Source organism: Odontomachus brunneus, unplaced genomic scaffold (genome assembly GCF_010583005.1).
Source record: "Odontomachus brunneus isolate Ranch 3 - 2012 unplaced genomic scaffold, Obru_v1 Obru_scaffold_013, whole genome shotgun sequence".
Taxonomy (NCBI): Eukaryota; Metazoa; Arthropoda; class Insecta; order Hymenoptera; family Formicidae; genus Odontomachus; species Odontomachus brunneus.
The window spans coordinates 1,361,544-1,384,542 of NW_022639463.1; the positions used below are offsets into that span (position 1 = coordinate 1,361,544).

Below are 22,999 nucleotides of genomic sequence, written 5' to 3' on the forward strand. Positions count from 1 at the left end.
GGACGGCTGCAAAAATCGCTATCATACACGGCAATTTTAATAAAAGAACACGTATTGTAACATGAAAGAGAGATATCGTTTTTTTGAATTATATTAATCGAGTTCAAGAATTGGAGCTCTTGTCTCGCAAATCTTATGGAGTTCCCGGATACGTCTTTTTTTATTTACAAAGTCATCGGCAATTGTTCTCCTATTTGCTAATCTCCCATGATGCACCAAGGCGCGAGTGTTACGAGCTAAAAATTTGTTGAAGCTCCTCGATTTCCCGAATTAGACCAAGTCGAACTCTTTCTGGAACTTCTAGAGAACAAGTGATCCTCAATATCGCCAGTTTCTGAGAATTGAATGTTATTATTATAACATAAGTGGTATAAGATGTACATAAAGTAAAGTGTAGGGAAACAATATTTTATTGAATCGGAGAGATTCTAGCAAGTTACACATAAAGAATTACTATTAAACACATATATGATCAATTAAGCAAACGTGGTGCACGATTGGCGTAATGATACTAACTAAATTATGAGTTTACATTCATAAATTATGTAATTTGACGACAGATGTGTATAAATTTGCCGAAAAACGTTCGAGTCCGTCGTGAAATGAACTGAAAAAATTTCCCACGTGAGATTCGTATCAAGAGCTAATTTGAATTTCACTTTGAGCACATGTCGTTGATATCAAGAAGATTTGTTCGCAAATGGAATGAAGACGTTCATTTTGAGCACGAGCGCTTGGGACAGTACGATGTTTGGGGATGATGCGTGCGAGAGTAAAGGCAAGGGATACATGCAGTTCTCGGTAAACGCGAGTGCCGAGCGGCAAGCAGACGCGGTGTCGGTAATTACAAGAATCACTCATCATCTGCAGGGTGTCTACCTTCGCTACATTAAATTTCAAGGACTCGTTCCTCGAATGAGACGCAGAAACGCACGATTCAATCGTTCAATCTACTCGGTGCTGCAGTTACCACCCTCTGTCTTATCTAGGAAATCTCATATATATCCAGTCGTGATATTTCCAGTCTTTCCTTTTTTTGGAATTATGTATGTAATACGCATGCGTGCAGAGCGTTTGTATGTGATTTGGGGTGAAACTTGGTCGCTATGTAATTACGTATACAGGTGTTACAGGATTGTTTCGTAGGTAGGCGCACTCGACGCCATTGGGGTAGTCGCGCTATCGTTAGTGACCACCAAAACTAATATCATTGCTTCCTATTCTATTAATCCGAACCGATAAAAAATGGATAGCCAAGTTTAGTATACAGACAGGTGTCTTTCAGTGATACATATGTTCAAAATTCGGGAAACTACGATATGTAATGGTGTGATTGCATATTCTGGCTCGAGAAAATAACAAAGGCAATAATATCTTGAGCCATTTTTCACAGATCGCTGATTTTATTTCAGACGATTATCAGAGATTTTCTCTTGCGTTAAGCAAACTCAGAATTTTGGGATTCATTATGAGAACAAAGACGATTTGCGTGACTCGTAGGCGTGTCACGTGACACGCTATGTCGATCAGTACGTCAGCCAATCGGCTTTCAGAGTCCGCCCTGGTATATATTTATACCTCATGCACAGAGATCCTTTGATGTTTCAGGTCACGTGACCCGTCCAGCTCCGATATCAATTCGTGATGCTAAGTACGCCTTCGCGTGTACGTCGTTTCTCATAGTGAAGTTATAAGGACAGTACTTGTAACCACCAGAAGAAAATTTCGTCTGTTCTGACAGTCCAATCTTTAGATCTCTACACGCGCGTGATAGTCGCCTATCATACAGCAACGTAGAAAGTATTGATTACGAAGTGAGATTTAATTGAAGGCTCGACTTGGTTATTACAGTTGGTCGTTTGTGTCGGGCGTAAGTTTCGTACTTACGATGGAATTTGTATAATCCACTAGCAGGCGAAGACTGGAAGGACAGTTTCGAATTGGCGCGCGGTGATAAATCACGCATAATTGTTCGTAAACTGTAAAGCGTTTGATAGTGTCAACAAAAACCGTCTGAAAGTGGTAACTCATTCGATAGTGTCAACAGAAACAAGTTGTTAGCCCGAAAGGGCAGCTCGCGTCAGGCCCACCCCAGGATTCCGGAGTGTTGGTGATGGATGATCGCAGATACACTGAAAAATGGTGATGGATGGTATATCGCTGTCTATAAACATTGACAGAATCTGTTACGTGTATCCTAATAAGTTATCCCATACTGTGTCTTAATAACACACGTCTCTGCCATCTAGGTATATGTTTAAAGTACACATTGTCATAAAAATTAGAGGCTGCAGTGCAAATTTGGCAATAGGATTGTCTTTTGCAAAGTAACAGAAGGTAAATATTCTCGGCAAAGTGATACAAATTAGTCGTCATTAATACCTGGCCACCTCCTGGACGCAGGATCACTAGGAATTTTCAATCACATGCATCCCTGCTGGATACTTCAGCATCGTGCTTGCTGATTACTCGAAGAAACAGCAACATCCACAGCATGTCAGGAAAAGTAATATTTAAGATATCGTTGCTGTCATGATGCACGAATATGTAGACACGCTCTCTTTGCATATGACTGAAAGTTTCCAATGACTGTAGACTAGCAAGTGGCCAGGCATTAATAATGCCTAGAGAACACATATATCATCTACTCGTTTCTATTCCAAAAGCGCTTTGAGATATCAGATGAGAGAGAGAGAGAGAGAGAGAGAGAGAGAAAGAAGCACATAAAAACAGTCTTTACTATATTTAATAAACGACGGAGGAAATTATTATAGACATATTTCCTTAATGATATGACTGGCTGACCTTACATGTACACGTATACGTACATGTGCGCGTACGTGATAAGCACCAAGATCTCCAACGAGAAATTTTCAAATATCAAGGTGAGCGATGCCGATGATTACAAAAAATAGACAAGCCACAAGGGCGGCTGGAATTTGATGCTCAGTGACGTATTAAATGTGTGGTAGCACCCGTTGGTGTCAGGGGGATTGCTTTAATCAGTAGATTAATTCGTCATGGCCTCGCAGCGTAGCAACGTCCTTTGTCGGCCACTCGTAAAATATGAGCCAACGTACATAATCAACTATTTGTGGTAATGAATATTATGCGGCCGAAGAACGTGTCATTAATAATGTCGAGCCGTGCTACGCAATCTTCTTTTTCGCAAATGCCGTAACGTCGCACACTCACACACACACGCGCGCGCACACAAACACACCTTCTATTGCCAAATCTGTGGAAAAATGTCTGGCACCTCGCGCGTCTTTGGCGCATATCAGTTATGTCAAATATTGCCTGTTATATAGAACTTGCTTGATCTGACGTCATTGTAGTGAAGTGAGTTCAGGAATCAGAGGGCATATCGCGAGTGCACTTTTGAGAAATTGTCTCGTAATGTTGCATCAAACACCCGACCACGTCCGGTAAGTTGCGTTTACGCTTTTCAAACAGTCCAAACCTTAGCTTCGCGTCGTGAATAGCGACGTGAAATTGGATCGGCCACCGTGAGAGCGCGGTTGGCGAGCTTTTGGTAGCTCTACAGAGAGGTTCAAAACGATCTCTTTCCTTCTCTCCCCACCTCCGTCTCTTCGCCCGTGTGCCGTCACAGGCTCACCTCTTGGCTGAATCCCTCCTGGACGACTCCCCGCGGCGAGAAGACAAATGAGCTTGAGGTGAGAACTTGCCCGATAAATACCAAAGGCGACACAGTGTTTGACCAGGGAGCATATAGCACAGAGCGGGCAAGAAATACTGCGTCGGACGGTCCTTTCGCCCTTTAGGACCTCCCTGCGTACCCGCAGCTCGTGGCCACTTCGCCCCTTCACTGCCCCGTGTACCGACACAACCCCCAATAACCTACAACCTCCCCGGTAGCTCCGGCTAGCCGCGAGACTCATTTACCTCCTGCGAAAGTTTTCCACGCTTTGCTTCCGCAATGCGCGTGCTTCTTTGTTTTTATAATAGTATAAAGTCTGATCTACAATATGCTCTTTGCGTTCTGTTTCTTGTCTTCTATCCTTTTCTGGCTTAAAGCTTAAGGTTGAGTTTCAGAAAGAGATAAAGAGAATGAAGCAGGAAGCAAAGAGCATATTGTAGAACAGGCTTAAACGCCGTGCGTTTCCTTTGGATGAGTTTCAAGAACGATGAGTTTGATTTTTTTTCAATAATATTTTTTTTTTCAATAAAAATCGTTATTTCAAATAATACGTATTTGTTTTCGAGCAGAGCTTATATCGTTGAGTATGGTTGGACAAATGTTAAATGTCCCCCTCCCTAGAAGGGTTTTAGTCGTTTATTCACGAACTACATTAATTTTGTGCGTTGAATGGGTTTTAAGGTTTTACCTAAGAAACGACCGTGCGCCTCGCAAATGCAACAAATTCCAAAACCTGGTGCGGTCTGAATACCAAGTGCTTAGTGGTTTTATTGCGGCTAAAAACGACCTAATACGTATATATTTACAAAACTCTAAGAAATATTACTAAAACTGACGATAATTGCCGAAAGATGTTAATCTTTTACGATCTTGAAATCAACACAGTTAAGAATGAAATCAAGAATTTCTGCGAAAAATTTAAGGATAGACTCGAAATATATCTAAACATATTTAACAAACAGTCTTAAAATAATACATGTTAGAACAATTAATAAAATGACTGTCGCTGGACTTCTGCTTCATGTTAGATTCAATTCTCATTTGACAGTTTATTGAATATTCTATGTGAACAAACAGATATGTAAGTGTATCACAGATGCTAAAAATATGTTAAACTTAATCCTTTTTAAATAGCGAAAATCTTGACTGATAGTTTCTGTTATATTCCAAAAGGATATTCAGGAATGTGTTCATTGGATGGTATTGTGAAATATTTGTGAAACAAATGTGTCTTCGGGTAAGGATACGAGGGTCAAGGCGTACTGGCGTACTGGCATCACGTTTAACGTTCCCGAGCCGTATCTTTCAGCAGGCAAAAAAGTATTTTTGTGCTTTTTAGCCGAGCCAGCAACAGGGAGAATCATATTTCAACGGTGCTTCATAAAAGAGACGGACAGAGAGAGAAACGTCGACCGAGACCGTCGGCGATGTCAAACGTCAACGTCCAGTCCTTCTGCCCTCTTCCTGTAATGCGTCTTTCTTCCTCCTTGACATTTCCGTGTCTTCCATTTCGTGTGCGACACATGCGAAGCCTATTGAATTCGCTGCACTGATTCGGCCATGAGACATACTCGCGCCATTGTAATTCCCCTTGCATCGCGACGTTCTCGTGATCAATCGTACGGGCGAGCGAGAAAATGGGCGGCATTCAAAAATTTCTAATTTCAATACCATCCATTACGAATTTCCTCACTACCGGGGAAATGAAAAAAAAAAAAAAGAAAGAGAAGAAGAGATTCCGCCGATCCTTTATGCTCGTTTTTCTTTTCCTTTTGGCGCGGTCGTTAAATCTCGGTATCGCCGTGAGCGATCGCACCGAAATATCGAGGACGATTCGAATCGACGTTGGGGTCGTTGAAGGAGGAGCGGAAGGTAGAGGAAGAAGGGAAGAAACAAAAGAAAAAGGGAGAGAAAGAGTGGGGTTTGGTACGTAGGGCACGTTCGTGGGACCACCGCCAATGTATGCTGCCCGCATAAACTAACAGGCGCATCGGATTTTACATAAAATTCCGGCCGAGAGCCGTGATTTCAGGAGATGGACGGGGAGACGTGACGAACCAGCGACAGTCATTGGTCGCGAAACCGGTGTCGCGACGCTACATTGAATTATGGTTACGAATTATACGCAGTTGTGCTTTATATTCAACACCCCTTTCTCTCCCCATATATTTTCCACGAGACGTCAGACACTTCGGGAAATCCAAAAATAGTGTCGAAAAAAACTACGAAGAACGTCCAGAGGACACCTGAAACGTTGCGAATACTTTTTGCCTTTATATCTTTCGAACGTTTCTGGAGAAGGATCTCGATTAAATCACGTTAGGAGCTCTCAACCACAGATTTTTGATACGACCAAGGAGACGCGTGAATAACATTGAAAATGGAATATTGTATAATTACACAACCGTCACGGATGCACGATCGTTTTATCGGAGACGGGAGACGCTCGCTCTGCGAGGGAAAGAGGAAAAAAATTGCCTTAGTTAGCGTCGCAAGCATGCAAATCATTGGGCGTCGAGCGCAATTACTTCTGATCAGACATCACGTATCCGCCGTTTTGCAGCTCGCGCGGCCGCTGCTACGCTGCTGCTGCGGTGGTGGGCTTCCAGCGTGCGCAATTTGATCGTAAATTGCTTCGAGGCGAAATCCTCCGGTGACGAGTCCGTTGGACGGGCCGACGCTTTGGCTACGGACGGCCAGGAGGAATGAACGAGAACAAAGAGGGGGAGAGAGACGAAGAAACGCGATGGGAGCATCGTTGCAGATACGCGGCGATCTCACCCGGCGAGAGGACGGGTGGATGGATGTGAATGCAATTGTTTAATTGGGGAAACGGCGCGAGGGCATGTATAGACAAAACTGTTAGAGGCGAGACCCATCCATCACCTATGGCGGGCCTTCTCGGGCAAAGCCGTGGCGCTTTCTGTCCCTAGGTTGAGAGCGAAGCGAAAGAGGAGATGATCCGTGTTTGGCCCTCCTGGTCGCAGCCCGCCAGACTGACACGCGTTGATTGCCACTTATTTGATAGTCCCCACCGTGAGTGACACGCTGCATCGAAGGACTTCCGTGTGAATATACGTCCCGTATCCACGGGGCGATTTGACAACTAATTGGAACAATACGTATGCGCGCGTGTTCGTATGTACGCGCTGTATAACATATAATAAATTTGTCGAGATCGACATTTTTGTGTGGAAAGAATTGACGTATAATACGTCCCGTGCTCACAATGCGTGCATTGATTGTAATCGCCGGCTGTACCTTAAATTAGTTTGCTGGCACTTTTTGCTTCGCGATGCGTTAATTATTCATTGCTGCGTATGTTTTTGCGTATGTGTACTGCCTTGTTTTATTGAAAATTCTCGGAAGGTGCCCGCCTCGGCTCGGTCGATATAATTGATACGATTGGTATCCCCATTAGTAGTCGAGCCGTTTTGTCAGCATCCATATCGACTATCGATCATTTGCGCGGAAGGAAAAAAATGAAGACTTTCGTGTCGGTTTGGGTGAGATGGAGAAGGAAGCGTTTTCGTAGGCAGGGTATCCAAGTTGGCTTGTGACGTAGCAGCGGTTATATGCAAGCGCCTGTAATAGGGTGAGCCCCAGGGTGAGGAGCTTGGACTTGACTAATGAGGCGGTGCGTCCTCGACGTTATTAGATCGCCGAAGGAGTTTTTGAGGATGCCCGGGCTCCGAAGCAAAGTCGAATCCACCGCGAAGGATGGGTAATGATACGGCTGGACCCCGTTTCTTATTTGTCAAACGTCAAGCACAAAGACGTTGCCCAGTTGTTTTCGGAGCAGAAGGAAGTCCTGGCACTTCTTAGAATGATAATTTACTTGCAAATGCGAGACTCTTCAATTGGTTCGGTCTTTTGTAATCCTCCGCGCCGATGGGCCCGGCTCTTCCTGTTACTTTTCATACCTATTACGTAATTATAAATAATCACGGCGATGGTGGCGCGACGTTTTTTCGCCTCAGATACAACCACAGCGTTACCGGGAATGATAGGTTGAAGTTTCCACATCTACAAGCGAGTCTATAACGAGTCTACGAGATGATTCTCTCGTTTCATGCATGATACAACTGAGCTGTATAAATATTTCAGCTGTCTAAAATTTCGTCTGTTATCCGCTGCCGATCTCACTCCGTGAGAAAGTGAAAGAAAATATCATAGCATGAAATAGGTGACCAGAATGCTCGCAGGAGATGCATCGTGGCGTGCACAGCACGATAATTAGGGTTTTAATTGTATCCTTCATGTATGAGCGGCGGCCGTTCTACTTCGCGATGCACGTTAACAAAGCTAATTTCCTCCTTCTTCTCCTCCTCCTCCTTCTCCTTCTCTGCTCCTCCTCTGCTAACGCCACTTAATGGTACAAAACCGTACTCTTATCTGTTAACACGACACTGAACATGTGTACGTCAATAGTCGCGATACTTTTGACAATTTGCATCGTAAAACGATGACAGATTAAGTCGTTGTTACGACGTTAAACAACGCGGAAAGGATGCCAATCTGAAAATCGTGGCTGTTACAGAAAGAAGGAAAAGAAAGCAGGGAAGAGAAAATAATTGTGAAAGAAGCGTGTGGAGACCGGCAAAGAGCAATCGTGGTAAAGCTGCTTTCGTCTTGGCGAATGAAATTGCCCCGGCAATCGGTGGTTGCTTATTAGCGTTTGACGTTCGATTAGTCAAGTGCACAGGCTGCGATCCGCCGTTTGAAGAATACACGGGCTCCTCCCATTACAGGTTTCTGGACTGTTCGTGGTTTCAGGTTCTTTGTTGGCTAGTAACCATGCGTCGGAGATGTCGGAGAGGCGAGCAACAGGCATGTAGCATCATCACTCTTCCTTCGCGAGTCTTGCGCGTACTCCAATCTTACATACCTTATAATTACGTTAACCATACTACTACCAGCTGTATTTGCCCACAAATTGGCGTAGTTTAACGTTTTGCTCAATATCTTTGAGATCTCTTCGTACGATATCACAACAAAATACACATTTGTGCCCACACACTTGCAAGAAGAGCGAGAGAGAGAGAGAGAGAGAGAGAGAGAGAGAGAGAGAGAGAGAGAGAGATGTATAAACTAACTTAAAATATTGTTGATATTTTATTTTTGCAAGTTTTCAGCAAAGTGATATATAGTATTCAATTTGATTGAAGTTATGCAGGAAGATAAGCGATTAGTAGCTCACAAATCGAGACTTTCGATATTTTAATATAAAACCGGATATGGCATTGATATTCTTTTTTTTGAGGACCAGGATTCGCAGACCTGGAACAAGTCTCATGTGGATCATTTGTCATATCTCGCCTTTTTAAAAACTCGTTTCCTTTGTCATCTCGTCTTTTGTCGTAAGGTAACTACGGCGGTAGGTAGGCTCGCGGTCATTGTGTGGGCGAGTCACGATTAGAACACACGCGTGTCTAGCTAACCAGGTGAAGAGGATACGAGAGATGATATGGACGAGAGATTGGATTAGAAAGAAAAGGATTGGTTTCTGGCACATGGCGCGATGCGTATGTGAGAGATAAAAGTTTTGATTCCAAACTGCAAAGCTCTAGCTTTGTATACGGTACGGCATATCTGTCTTCTCTGAAAAAGTTAATGCGGGATAATGGAACGTAATGTAGCATGATCCGGTCACGCTACCTTTCTTGAAGTTATCGGTTTACCCGCCCGATTCTACGAAGTGTTGCAGAAACAACCGGATGATAGCGGATGATTGGTCGTCCGACTTTAATGCCTTAACTTTAATGGGATAGTAATGATAAAAAAAGAAAAAGACGAACGAAACGTGCTTGTCGAGATGATCTGAATCGCGAAATGCAGCACACTTATTGTTGCAAAAGTTGCCATTTATACCTCAGTAGTGTCACTTATATACTATATGTACACAATATTTAATACATAGCATTTGATACATGTATAATATATGGCTATATAGAGCTTCTATATCGCAAGGAAAGGATTAAATGTTTTTCGTTCATTCGCCCTGTGGGAAAACTTACGTGTAAGACATCCCCCTTAATGATACATCCAATTGGATCTCATGGAAACTCTGTTTTGCTATACGTGATGATCAGAGAAGCATTATCTTGCAAGACAAAATAAAGACAGGAGAGATCACGGAAGATATCGAAAGTAAAAATGGAGTTTTATCATATAGTAATTAGGGTACAGCGGGATAAATTGAATAGCGGGGGAATTTGGATATTATTAAGCGTTTGCGATAATTTCAGAAAAATATAACGATATATAGCATAAAAATATGAAGCAAGTTATTAATATCTGCAAGTTATTAATATCTGGAACTTTCCAACTTTTTTACCGTTCAATCCATTTTTTAGATCTCATAAATTAGAACAAAAACTTAGAATTATACAATCGCGAATCTAAATAATATGACGAGACAGATTTATTTATAAATTATGATCTGCTTACTTTTTACTGTATTATTATTTTCTCCCCAATTTCTTATTTTTTCAATTGTTTTCTTTAATGGTTTCTTCATTTTTTTTTTGCTTTAGTCTTACGATATAAACGTTTCCTCAACTAGACTGATTATTTATACAATAAAATACTTTTTAATTTTTTATAAAAAATTATAAGGTGAGTTCTGAAACATCAGAAACTACTCGATCACTTAATGTACTCAAATGCATTGTTTTGAATATATTAAAGCAAAGCAACATCACAGAAGCACGCCACGATATCTTGTTCTCTTTTTTTTGCAGATTGTCGTCGTGATAATTTCTTTTTCAATTCTGAATATATAGCGTGTTAACCTCAAACATCAAACAAGGCGTCTCATATTTTTCTGAAATTGTCGTAAACGCTTAATATTATCCAAGTTCCCCCGCTATTCAATTTACCCCGCTGTACCCTAATTATATTTAATCACAAACTTTGCTGTGTGTATGTGTATGTCTTTATCACCAAAGTATTACAGAAAATCGAGGGGCGCAAATATCGAATAATTGCGAAGATATTATAATGTAATTCAAGCATTTTAATCAGACTCCTCAACCGTTTGCTTTCCTCCGCCACTCCCACCTCTTATGAGATACTATGTCACAGATCCAAATCATAATTTTAATGAACGCGTTACGAACTCTGAAAATAATGGTCAACGTTTCCTCCGCGTATTATTTTTCCCGGCGGGGTAGCGGGGATTTACGGGAAGCGAATGGAAGCAGAAAATTAACGATTCTACCGACGGTGGGCCAGGCTACGGGGTGGGTCGGGGTGGATGGAAGTTTTTCTTAGTATTTTAATATAAATGCGGCTGCGGCGCGGGCGACTTGGGTGAGCCTTCGTTTCGCGCGGGGGAGGGCCGGTTGTTTGCGGCAGTTTGTGCCAAGCTAAATGAAGAATGAAGCTGAAATTATTTGGTGGAAAACAGTGAAACAGGATGTGGAAACGACACCGCCTAGATTTACAGGGGTTGCTGCACGCGTCGGGGAAGCCGCAGCAATGGACGATGAAAGTATTTTTAAGCACGGTTACTCTTTATCAGCAATTATAATCTATACGTTTATTATAATCTATACGTTCATTAGATTAATGTCTCGCACTAGTAGATCGACTATTTTAACATTTCTCATGTAGAAAGTATCGAGATAGATATTAGTAATAATGTTATCGATATCAACCGGGTAGTTTTTACATCACTTGATTGCTCGCTGGCTCTGGTATTGCTTGCTGGGTGTTAGTAACAAATACTTTACATATGTATGTTTTTATGAAATTTTGAATTTCGAATTCTTCAAATTGTCAAACATGCCGTGCGTCACTGAAGATATTTTTTGCCTTAACGGCTATCAACTGTCATACTACTTGCGGCATCCGTTATCGAGGGCGATGAGAAAAATTGACAAGAATGCTTAAGGCGCTCCCTGTTCCTCGCATTTGCTTCATATTCGATCTTACTCGACGGAAGTTCTCCTCCACCCTTCCACGTCGAAGGCGAAAGGGTCTCTCCACCCCACGACAGAATCTTCAGTCGCAGCTTTTTACGGCGAACCAATAATGAACTTTTTTTTCTCGGTATAAAACTTGATTTGTAGCGCCCTCTCTCTCTCCCTCGTCCTTTTTCTCTCTCTCTCGAGGCTCGCCGTCCCCTAACTTCTTAAAACGGCGAGAAGTGTCTCGTTCTCGCACGCTGATATCACTCGCGGCATTGCTCATTACTCACGACGTCTTATCGTTCTTACCCCCCATCGAGGTACCATCGCCCGTTCTTCTCTGCTCACCTCTCGTCTCACCTTTGCATCTTAGCGACAGCATTTTCGCTTTTACACTCGCCTTCCATCCTTCTACCCAGTCCTGCGGCTCCTCTTTTTCGTGCCTCGTAAAATCTTATTTTGATCTGACCTCTCTGTGAAATTGCGCTCCGGTTATGTTTCTATTCTTCTATATATACATAGTGTTGTTTATTAAAACTTTTTAATATTAAATAAGGAGTAGAAATCACAGTTGTCTCTCTTTGTTAACGGCTCTTATGACGATAGTCTGCAAAGTACCACAAAGTATTCTTGAATCAAAGTGCAGCAACTTTTTCTTTTCGCAAAAATTTAGACGATCGTTCTTCAGTCGTTTAATCTTCCAATATACATGATTTTTCCAAGAAAAGCATTGTGCGCGCTCAATGTCCTTGATTAGTGTCGATGCGTGGTAAGTGATGTATTATTAAATTATTCCTCGCAACGCGCATGAATATTGAGAAATCCGATTGCATCAACGTTATTTAAAGCAAGGCAGATCTTCGTTTTATTCATTGGCGTTCAGATTACGTCACTTGCTTTACGTTCAGTAATGAGATGGCAGTGACTCCGATTTCTCGAGATATCAGACTTTGCGCACCGGCTGAGATATGAACCAATAAGTATTGAGCCGATGAGTGGTGATGTGAGGGGGACGGTGAGGTCCCCAAGTGTTTCTTATCAGTGAATTAGCAGTCGATGCGCCTCATCAGATGGCTGGGTATCCTTGCCTAGAGTTGATGATGATGATGAGGCGACGTTCCGCGAAGCGGCATGTATCAAGCAGTGCACTAACCACTGTGCACCGAATGAGTTTCTGATAAACGAAATCTCCTCTTGAGAAATGCAATCTGCTAAAAAAGTTAAGAATTAACGGGTCAGAGGAGATGTCGCGACGTAAATCTATATTGTGTGAAAGCATTAAAAATTTGATAATGCTAATTCAGCGTGTGACACCGATTTGTCTTTATATCTGTCGCAATTTTCAATCGCTCGTTCTTAATAAAATAAAGAGAATTAAAGAGCGATATTGGACACGCGCGTGCCGAAAAATATTTTTCGGTCGCGAGATACTGCCATTGTTGATGTAAGCTGCTGCGAGGATAGAGCTGAGGAAGAAGACGGAAAGGGACGATTATTCCCCGATATCAGCGTACCGGGCGCAATGCACACCCCCGTGAACACTTCATTTATTATGCGGTTAGTTATCGCGTCTTTTCGTCTGATTTCCCTGGCAACAATGCGGCATCACCGACGCAGACAGGTCCCGGCGGCCTTAGAATCCTGACGTGTCGACGTCTTCTTTTCTCTCTCTTCCTCTCTTTTCCTTCCTTCCCTCACTCTCTCTCTTTCTCGCCCTATCTTCCTCTGTCTCTGTCTCTCTCTCTGACTCACGAGATGCTTTCTCATCCGCCACTCTAAGTGACGCTCCGTGACGACACGCCATACGTCACGAAAGGGTTCCTTATCCCTCTCGCACCTTTCACCGCCTTTCTCCTTCTTCATTTTCCTACATCGTTCTTCGTAACCGCGGAATTTCAGCCGGGTACACTCCTCGCGTGTCGCCATTTACCTATCCTTTGCATTCCACGTTGCGGATCTATCGTTCCTTTTATATATTCCTTCTTCGCTTCCTTTTTTTCCTATCATCCTTCCCCGAGACGCGAGACGACGCGACGCGAGGCGACGCGACGCGAGGCGAGGCGACGCGAGGCGCGGTTTCGTCTGCCGTCGGGTTTCTCCGCGACTGGAGAAGAGAGAGTCACTCACTGCTTGAGTTACGATCAGCTTGGTGGGGGAACTTGCCCGGTTCATATATTTTCCAGAATTTTGCCGAAGCGCCTATCGTGTATACGAAGAGCAGTACGTGGAAATCGCGCGCTATGTTGCGCAAGCTGTCGCTCGTTTGAAAAAAAAGCGGAGAAAAAGAACGCCGCACGCATGATCGTCGCGTATGTGTGTTCTATACAAATATGTAATGTATTATATCTATCGGCGCAATGTTGGTGAAATTAACTAAAAATTATATATCATTATATGGTACATTCTTATTTTTATATCATTTTTATGATTACATTACGCTGTCTCTTTATGTGTTACTAATATAATATTCTCCATCATGATGAAGTACGTGTACCTGAAATTTCGCATCTCAATTAGTTTAAACCGCATTTTATTGCGAGCATTCGCTTTGGCAATGTCTTCGGAAGCAAGTGGAACAATTCGTCGCGTATTAATGATCACCGTTATTCCTATCACAGCACGGTGCTACGTCGTTTTTAAAGATTTGTTAAGCCGGCAATAAAAATCCACGCGGAGGACACACGGGGAATTGTATGTACGAAGCGGAGGCCGTAGGAAGTCTAGGAGGGCCAAGAGGACGGCTTCGCGAGGAGTGATGGATGAACGCGGGCCGGTTTCTCGAAGACGAGCTTCGCTAGACTGACATGTTTATACGAAGCCTGTCTGTAAAGGTACCCGTGGCTTTGCTTTCGTGCTCCTCTTTTGTATATATGTTTCGAGCAAAGTGCGCTGCTTACGATTTATCCGGTGAATGCTACGAATACCTATTGCCGCGTCGAGTAGTCGAGTAGGGGGAGCGGGATGTTTCTTCGAATGGGGGACGTGGGGGTATGGTCTTAAATGGGAAGTAATACAGTTGAGTGATTAATTAAAGTTGACGTTTATCGTGCCCACCTACGAAGCTTATAGATGATCCACCTGACAAGAGTCTGCTTTTCATTATTTGACGCCTCATGTCCTCGTAGAGGTTTCTACGCAGACTAATTTACTATATTCTGTGAAAATCATAATCTCTTGATCTTATTGAATATATATGATGATTTTGATATTTTTTCAACTCGATTTTTTTTAAGTATTCGTAAGGGAATGCGGAGAAAACGAGTGTGACACAACATAAATCGCACCGCGTTTAGTAATACTCGTCATAAACAAGATTTGAAGGAAATTAAACATTCTCGTCTGCAAAATACATTTTGTCGTACTCATCTGTGAAAATCACAATCTCTTGATCTCATTGAATATATGATGATTTTGATTGAATATTTTTTCAACTCGATCTTTTTTGAGTATTCGTAAGGGAATGCGGAGAAAATGAGTGACACAACATAAATTGCACCGCGTTTAGTAATACTCGTCATAAATAAGATTTGAAGGAAATTGAACATTCTCGTCTGCAAAATACATTTTGTCGTACTCATCTGTGAAAATCACAATCTCTTGATCTCATTGAATATATGATTTTGATTGAATATTTTTTTAACTCAATCTTTTTTGAATATTCGTAAGGGAATGCGGAGAAAACGAGTGACACAACATAAATCGAATATTCTCGTCTACAAAATACATTTTTGTCGTACTCATCTTTGAAAATCACAATCTCTTGATCTCATTGAATATATGATGATTTTGATTGAATATTTTTTCAACTCGATCTTTTTTGAGTATTCGTAAGGGAATGCGGAGAAAACGAGTGTGACACAACATAAATCGCACCGCGTTTAGTAATACTCGTCATAAATAAGATTTGAAGGAAATTGAACATTCTCGTCTGCAAAATACATTTTGTCGTACTCATCTGTGAAAATCACAATCTCTTGATCTCATTGAATATATGATGATTTTGATTGAATATTTATTCAATTCAATCTTTTTTAAGTATTCGTAAGGGAATGCGGAGAAAATGAGTGACACAACATAAGTCGTATCGAATTTAATTTTACTCTTCATAAATAAAACTTGAAGGAAATCGAACATTCTCGTCTGCAAAATACATTTTGTCGTACCCATCTGTGAAAATCACAATCTCTTGATCTCATTGAATATATGATGATTTTGATTGAATATTTTTTCAACTCGATCTTTTTTAAGTATTCGTAAGGCAATGCAGAGAAAATGAGTGACGCAACATAAGTCGTGCTGGGTTTAGTAATACTCGTTATAAGCAAAATTCGAAGGAAATCGAACATTCTCGTCTGTGAAATGCATTTTTGTCGTATCCATCTGGAACAGATTTAAGTCGGTATGTTGGCTGGAAAGTTCCGAACTCTTTGTAGGAATTTCCACAGCTGGCTGATGTTTTCCATGGAAATTTCCATCGATCTTCGCTCAACGTATGAAAATTTATTTTGCTCTGCTCTTAGATTAATCGTTTACATTTGTTTTTATAAGTACTTTGTCCTCAGAACCTCCGACCGACCAACTTGATCGTATACAGATGTCATGTTTAATATAAATATCTAAATTAACAGACATACAGGCTTTTAAATTTCAAGTGGATTTGCGGTTCTGGATGAAGTAACGTGAACTACATTTACGACGCGATGCTTTATGCAGGACAAACGTTTCGCCCTTCACGCATTAGGCTTTATTTGCATAGACGCGTTTGCTCAGTCTGGATAGAGTAAGTCGCGATATAGCGGTCCCGGGCAATCGATAAATATTTCACCGTGATGAGCCTTCTCTTTAATTGACGTCGAACACGGCCTTCCTCGCAGAGAAGAAGGAATTTAATTCTTACATACGTGTGTAGAGGAAAGAGTCGAATTTTTCGTGGAAATTCGAGCGTTATGTATACGCAATATTTACTATGTAAAAGGTAATTATCTGAAATCGATGAGCAGTTCGGCCCGCCGCCGAAACTACCCGCAAACCGCTTTGCGCAAATAACGTTTTTCGCGAAGTACGAAATAACGTACCGTAACTTTTGCAGCGGGCGTGGCGGTCTACGGCATGAATAGAAAGCACCTTTAATTAAAAAGGAAAACTTACTGCCTCGAAAGAGATTACGAGCACATACATTCGTAGGTTTCGCATCGATGCTGTATATCTTTGGCCGCGAAATTTATCTTTTCTTTAGTCGATATTCTTTAGAACTTGCAAAAGAACAAAAAAGTGTATCAACATAAACGCGAGATGTTCCGAAAAGAGTCATGCTGAACCTCAAAGGTTCTCTGTGACAAATGGAGCACAAAATTTGTATGTGTGTGATCTTCGCGAGCAGCACACCCGACGGATCCCTCGGACCGTGAAAACAATCGTTCACTTCATATTTTTATACCATGATAAGCGAAAACACAATCTTGCGGAACCTCGAGTCTGAAAACTCAGAATGTATTTTCGCACCGAGAGAAAATTGACTGCAGTTAACTTCACTGCGCAGCACGGAGTAATGTGACCGACTTACGGCTGACGGATTTCGAGCGGAATATGAATAAATTTATCGAAAGAGTACGCGGATGTGGGGGTAAAGGGGGTGAAGAGGGTGCTAGGGTGAGGGACCGGGGTGAGAGCTCGATGGAAGGCCAAATGGTGGTGGCGCGCGTAGGGCAGGGATAGAGGGGGCCAAAAAGAGTTTGAAACTGCTCGGGCACCCCTGTATTATAAATATCACCTATGAAAGATGGCGCAGACAGCAGCAGGGAGGCGACGGGGCTGGGGGACGCCTGGGTAAAGGAGTGGAACAGAACCGGAATTAGCATAATCAGAATAATTTCCACCAGCTGACAGCGCCCTCATTCTTTTTCCTGCGACGCGATTCTTCCGTTGCTTTATTTTCCGTTGTTTTCCGCCTTCCGTCGTCTCCACCGCCGCCGCCGCCGCCGCCGCCGCCGCCGCCTCCTTCACCGCCGCCGCGTCTCAGTCTCTCGAATTTTCGCGCCGTTTTCGCGGCAGCGCTTGCTTGGTGCATCGCACTTTGACCTGCGTAATAAGTGATATAAAGGAATTGACTTAAAGCTTCAAATAAATAAGTAGCATAGCACGCAAGTCGTTTCTGAGACACTTGAATATATCATATGAGTGTAATGCTCATTCGACGAACAGAGGATGACATTTTTTTTTCCGCAAGTTTTCTTAACAAAAATAATCGAAGATTAGAAACAATATCCGAAAGGAGGACTGCACTCATTACCGGCAATAACGAAAGCTAACCGTTGCGCTTGACATCAGATACCGTTTGCCGTGAGTATCTTGGAACCGCGAGAATCTCTAAAGACCAGCATTTGCTAGATCGATTTCTCAAGGAGAGATGCTACCAGAAAGTTGCAGGTCACGTATGGTTCGGATACTTGCCGCGGTATGGCGCCTTGCGCCGCTACGCTCGACCGTCGTTCACCTTCCATGCTTTGACTACTTTCCCCTTCCTCTCCACCCTTACTCCCCCTACCTCCACCTCACGAATATATCAAAGTTCATGCGTTTCTACCTAATATCACTCGCGTGCGCAAGCAAACCGACCCCTCTCTTTCTCTTTTTCGCAGCTTCTCCTCACTTCTACGGCACATCAAGTTGCGCTTTACGTGCCGGCAACGTCGACCCTCCGACGTTTCCCTTTCTGCCTCTTCCCTCTGCTCACTGATCTTTATTCATTCTTTCGCTTCGCCCATTTCAATATTTCTACGTTTTAACCGAAGGAAACTCGAGCGTTGTCCCACATGCACGTGAGGCGTCTAAACGCGCGTTCGATAAATCTTATAGCTCGTAATGTTGATCGTTTACACGGAATTCTGAGATGAAGTGTGAAAGTTTCGACATTAGATCGCTCTGTGAAACACGTTTAAGTAGTCGAGCACAGATAACATCACGTAAGCTCGCGCCCGTAATTTGGCTGTTTCGAGAGTACCGCGGCAACTTGGACAGAACTCATTTTTACGATAACAAGTTACTATACAATGTTATTATTATTCTTTAACATTATCTACCCATCTCTCTACTTTTGCAGTTAATATCGTTACGAAGACGCCGACGAAGGAGGAGAGCGCGCAGTCGTTTGAAAAATATCAAAACCTCCGTCTTTCGATAATAGGCTACCCTGTTTCGATATTATCCAGCCATTATTCATCCGGCATAAAAGTGGAATCTCTTGGAATCGCGCTCGCGGTAAATCCGAACAGCGAAGAACGTCTGATTCAGATTCAAATGCTCATAGATCCTGCTGTAGATCCGCGGGCATTCCACAGTCCATTGTATTTATTGGCAGAGACAGGCGGCCGTGGTGAAAGCTACCTTATGTAAGTATGCGTGTACCCATACTTCACCGTCGTACGTGCACGTGTGGTCGCGTTGATCCGTACGCGAATACGGACGTTTACGAGGACGTTTCAGTCGAGGAGGCTCCACAACGTGCGTCAGTTAAAAGCGCGGTGCAAAAGTTTCTTGCAAACTTTCCCGGCACATTATCGGTATAAATGTATCAGAGAACAATTAAGATTGACACGCGAGAGATCCGTACACGACTGTCGAACCGAAAAGAACGATATTAATGGAGCGAGAAAAAATATCACGTGTACATGCAATGTTATGTGTTACATAGAGCGCGAGATATAAAAGCAATTTCGCTGAACGAGTGTCGCTAAAAACGAATTTTTCACACAGATGCGAAGTTTAAAGGCACGCAAAGGTGCACGTAGCTCACTCACACTCGAGCGCACACAGCCACACACAGGCGTGCAAGACTTGCCACGTCACCAGCACTCGGATCCGCGTCTATCTGTCAGTTTCCAGTCTCAAACAAGATGGATGGCTGGCGAATGGAAATCATGGTTGAAACCCAACCCCATACCCTTGCTTCCTTCCACTGCGAGAGAGCGCCCCTCCATTCTGTTTGCGACCACCCTTATGCCGAGAGGGCTACCACCCCCGCGTTATTCCACACTTCGTTCTCGTATCATCCCTCTGCGCGTCTCACTCTACCTAAAATACGAATATATTTTGAAGAGACATACGTGCCATATATTTATATACATATGTTGAACAGTTTAGAATTATATATTCCTTTGTGGTCTTTAATATTTTTTTTTGTAGAACCCTTTATGTGTTTTTATATAATTGTATAGTTTCCATCATCGATTGTCTCACGTCATGATAATCATGAAAATTTATCTGTGGATATATACATATATTTATATATACAAGTATAAGTCTATATAAATCATATATATATATATATATATATATATATATATATATATATATATGTATGTATGTATGTATATAGTATATATGTATATAGTGTGTATATACTGTATAAATATATAGGTGTAAATAGATACAAAGAAAATAAATATCTTTATTTAACTATTTCTTGTATTATACATTCGAGATTTACAGAATTATTTGAATATGTTCTTTTCCAATTTGAAACGCAAATGATATTCAATGTGAATAAATTTGATTTTACATAATAATTATAAGATAATGTATATATAATAAAATTATCATAAGATAACACACATATATGTACACGTAAATACATAAAAATGCATACAAATATACATTGTTTAATAAATTTAAGAATATACAATTACAAAGTTTATCCTAATATTTGACTACATATTTCTGACTAGATATAATAATTATAAATAATTATTAATTTTCCATTTAAAAAGAGCACATTAAAATTCTAACAAGTTAGAATTGATGGGTGCTGCAGAATTGATGTAGAATTAACTGAGTAATATTTTTGTCATTTGATTTAAATAAAATTTCTAAATAAAATAAGATGAAAAAGGGGGTAAAGGTGCGTCATTATGACAATTTTCTTCACTTTCTGGCATGAAAGTGATATTGTTTGACATGACAACATTAATATCATTTGGGTCGTTAGACATAACATTAGCGTAATTATTTTGTATTTGTGCAGGATCTGAATTACTATTGCTCTGCATGTGTTCGTATTGCTTCAGATTGTCTAATTGCGACTCTTGCTGAACATAATTAGTGTCTAATTGCGGACTAATGGTGTAATCAGTTAGAAGTAAAAATGGCTCTGAATGAAAACTTTGCTGTTGTTGACAATTGTAGGTGATTGCTGCTGATTGCTGCTGATTGTTGCTGATTGTTGCTGATTGTTGCTGATTGTTGCTGATTCCATGGCTTGGTGTTGCAGATAAATTGTGCTGATAACTGTACTGCAATATATCCTGCGATATGTTGCTAGGATATGCACAGGACGGATTGGCTTGCACGTTGAAATTATTCAAAATCAACGATGATTTCGGGCTATTTGTAATTATATTGAAAGTATCATTGCAGACAGATGTACTACTTGAACAGCCTGCGAGCTCAGTTTGGTCACTGGGCATAAACGATATGACGTCGCATTTGTTGTCTTTTTTGTGTTTCATCCGCCGATTTTGAAACCACACTTTAATTTGTTTTTCTGTCAGATTGAGTGACGCCGATATTTGAATGCGTCGCGTCCTGCAGAGATACCGTCCATTTTGGAATTCTCTTTCCAAATGCAATAATTGGGTGCTGGTATAAGCCGTTCTGGTACGTTTCACCTTGGTTGGTTTTTTCTCGTTTGCTGAAATTAAAAGTTTATAATGTAAACAGAACAGTTTATGAAGGATTTGGTATTTTGCACTTCTAATGGGAATAAAGATCATAGTTGATAATTTTTTCTAAATTGCAATTTGAGAAATATAAGTAATTGTCTCACATTATATATGTGTGTGCAAGCTGTTGTGACTAAACAATTGATCTTATATTCCACTTCTATATACACGAATTATTTGTTTATAATATTTAAAATATACATAATTTAGAAATAGCTTTCTTAAATTTTTATTGGTTTCCTTAGTATTTATATCATTAGGAATTATTAGGAACAGCCCATTAGCAGTTAGGCTTTCTGCTTTTCAGCGGCGTTAGTGATTCATAGGTAGCGATAAGCAATAAATTATAGTCTACGGGGACTCTAAAATTTCTGAAATATGACGTCACGAGGAAAACTCTGCGTCGTTTGACAAAAGGAGCCGGGCTATGCTATTATTTTACCGGATTGTGTTTAAGGAAAATAACGTCACTGAGAAAAAAGAAATATTTTTGACCCAAATAAAATTGTAGCTATTTTTGACTCCGACTATATTTTTTGTTTATAAGAATATTAGTAGCAACATGTATATAAGGTTATTATTACTAACATTATGGCAGACTTTAATAAAAAAGTAGTTTTCTTGACCATAATTTATAAATAATTATTTCTCTACATAATTATAGTTACAAATATCAAGTATTTTCCTCTTAGTGTGTGTTAAAGAGAATTTAAAAAATATTTTTTTCATACTCAAATATGTTATGTAAAATATTCAGCATATAATTAACTCTTTCGAAAGTCTTAAAATAAATTTAGAGTTTTGTTAATTTTATTTTCTGTGCAAACCATTTCGAAAAGACAAAACCGTGTTAATCAAGTTAGTATTATTAGATTAAAACTATCTCTGCCGATTATTAAACGCCGATGTTTTGTATACAAGTTCGGTAAGCCAAATTTTTTCGCGCTTACTTTTATCCGATTTTAATCACCAATGAATAATTTTCATTCATAAATCCAGCGATAGGTCCATTTAATCCAATAACACGGTATAGATGTTTGGGCTTTTGTGTAGCGTTCAGCAGGTATATCGCGGTATTCTTGTGAGCTGATGGGTTTCCCGCTGCGCGACCCTCGACAACACCTTCCCTATCGTTGTCATTGCATTTTGTTTCACACGTTTCAAACTTTTCATCGTTTCATTAGACGATCGATAAGAAAATTACGGTGCCTATGTTTAAACTATATTTATTAACTTTAAGCGTTATATAAATTTATATCCGTTAGATAATATTTTTATTACGAAAATGATTTTTTTTCCCCTTCAGTAACGTCACACACTAGAGAGTTCAAGAAATGAAATTGGAAATGTCTATTGATACGGGACAAAGTAATAATCCGCAACTCTTCAATCACAATAATATTCTGTTATTAAATGAATTGGAAATATTCGATCACTTCAGTACAGTTTTACGTACGTGTACAAATTAGTTTTTAAAATAAGTACTGGCAAATACAAAGAAAAAAAATGCTATCTTATAATTTGTGCGAAATTAAATTGGCCAGACGAGATAAGCCGGTTCGTCAAATTCAATTGAATATGACGGGGATGCTGGTGTCGATGACGAACTCGAACATTGTCGATAATGCGGAGACGATTGTCACTAACATAATCACGCTATCCTTTTCGTATTTCTTGTATATACAGAATTTACATGTGTGTTTCTTTGT

The 22,999-nt window shown here is 40.9% G+C and overlaps 1 protein-coding gene and 1 long non-coding RNA gene across 2 annotated transcripts in view; both read right to left on the bottom strand.

Annotated features, from left to right (window-relative positions):
* Positions 1-15,715: 15,715 nt before the first annotated feature.
* LOC116840912 overlaps positions 15,716-22,999 on the bottom strand; it is a 30,201-nt gene continuing 22,917 nt past the window's right edge. The window contains exons 2-3 of the long non-coding RNA XR_004377439.1: positions 19,371-19,644; positions 15,716-17,652 (exon numbers count right to left, since the gene is read on the bottom strand). This is a non-coding gene — a long non-coding RNA (uncharacterized LOC116840912). The remainder of the gene's footprint in view (positions 17,653-19,370; positions 19,645-22,999) is intronic.
* Positions 20,378-21,367, bottom strand: LOC116840909 (homeobox protein Hox-A2-like). The gene has a single exon (XM_032808245.1). It carries the CDS (start codon positions 21,339-21,341, stop codon positions 20,439-20,441), a length of 903 nt encoding a protein of 300 aa, XP_032664136.1. The 5' UTR covers positions 21,342-21,367; the 3' UTR covers positions 20,378-20,438.

Bases quoted from the DNA above. Each gene is read 5' to 3' on its own strand.
- LOC116840909 (XM_032808245.1), bottom strand. From the start codon at position 21,341: ATGATCTTTATTCCCATTAGAAGTGCAAAATACCAAATCCTTCATAAA.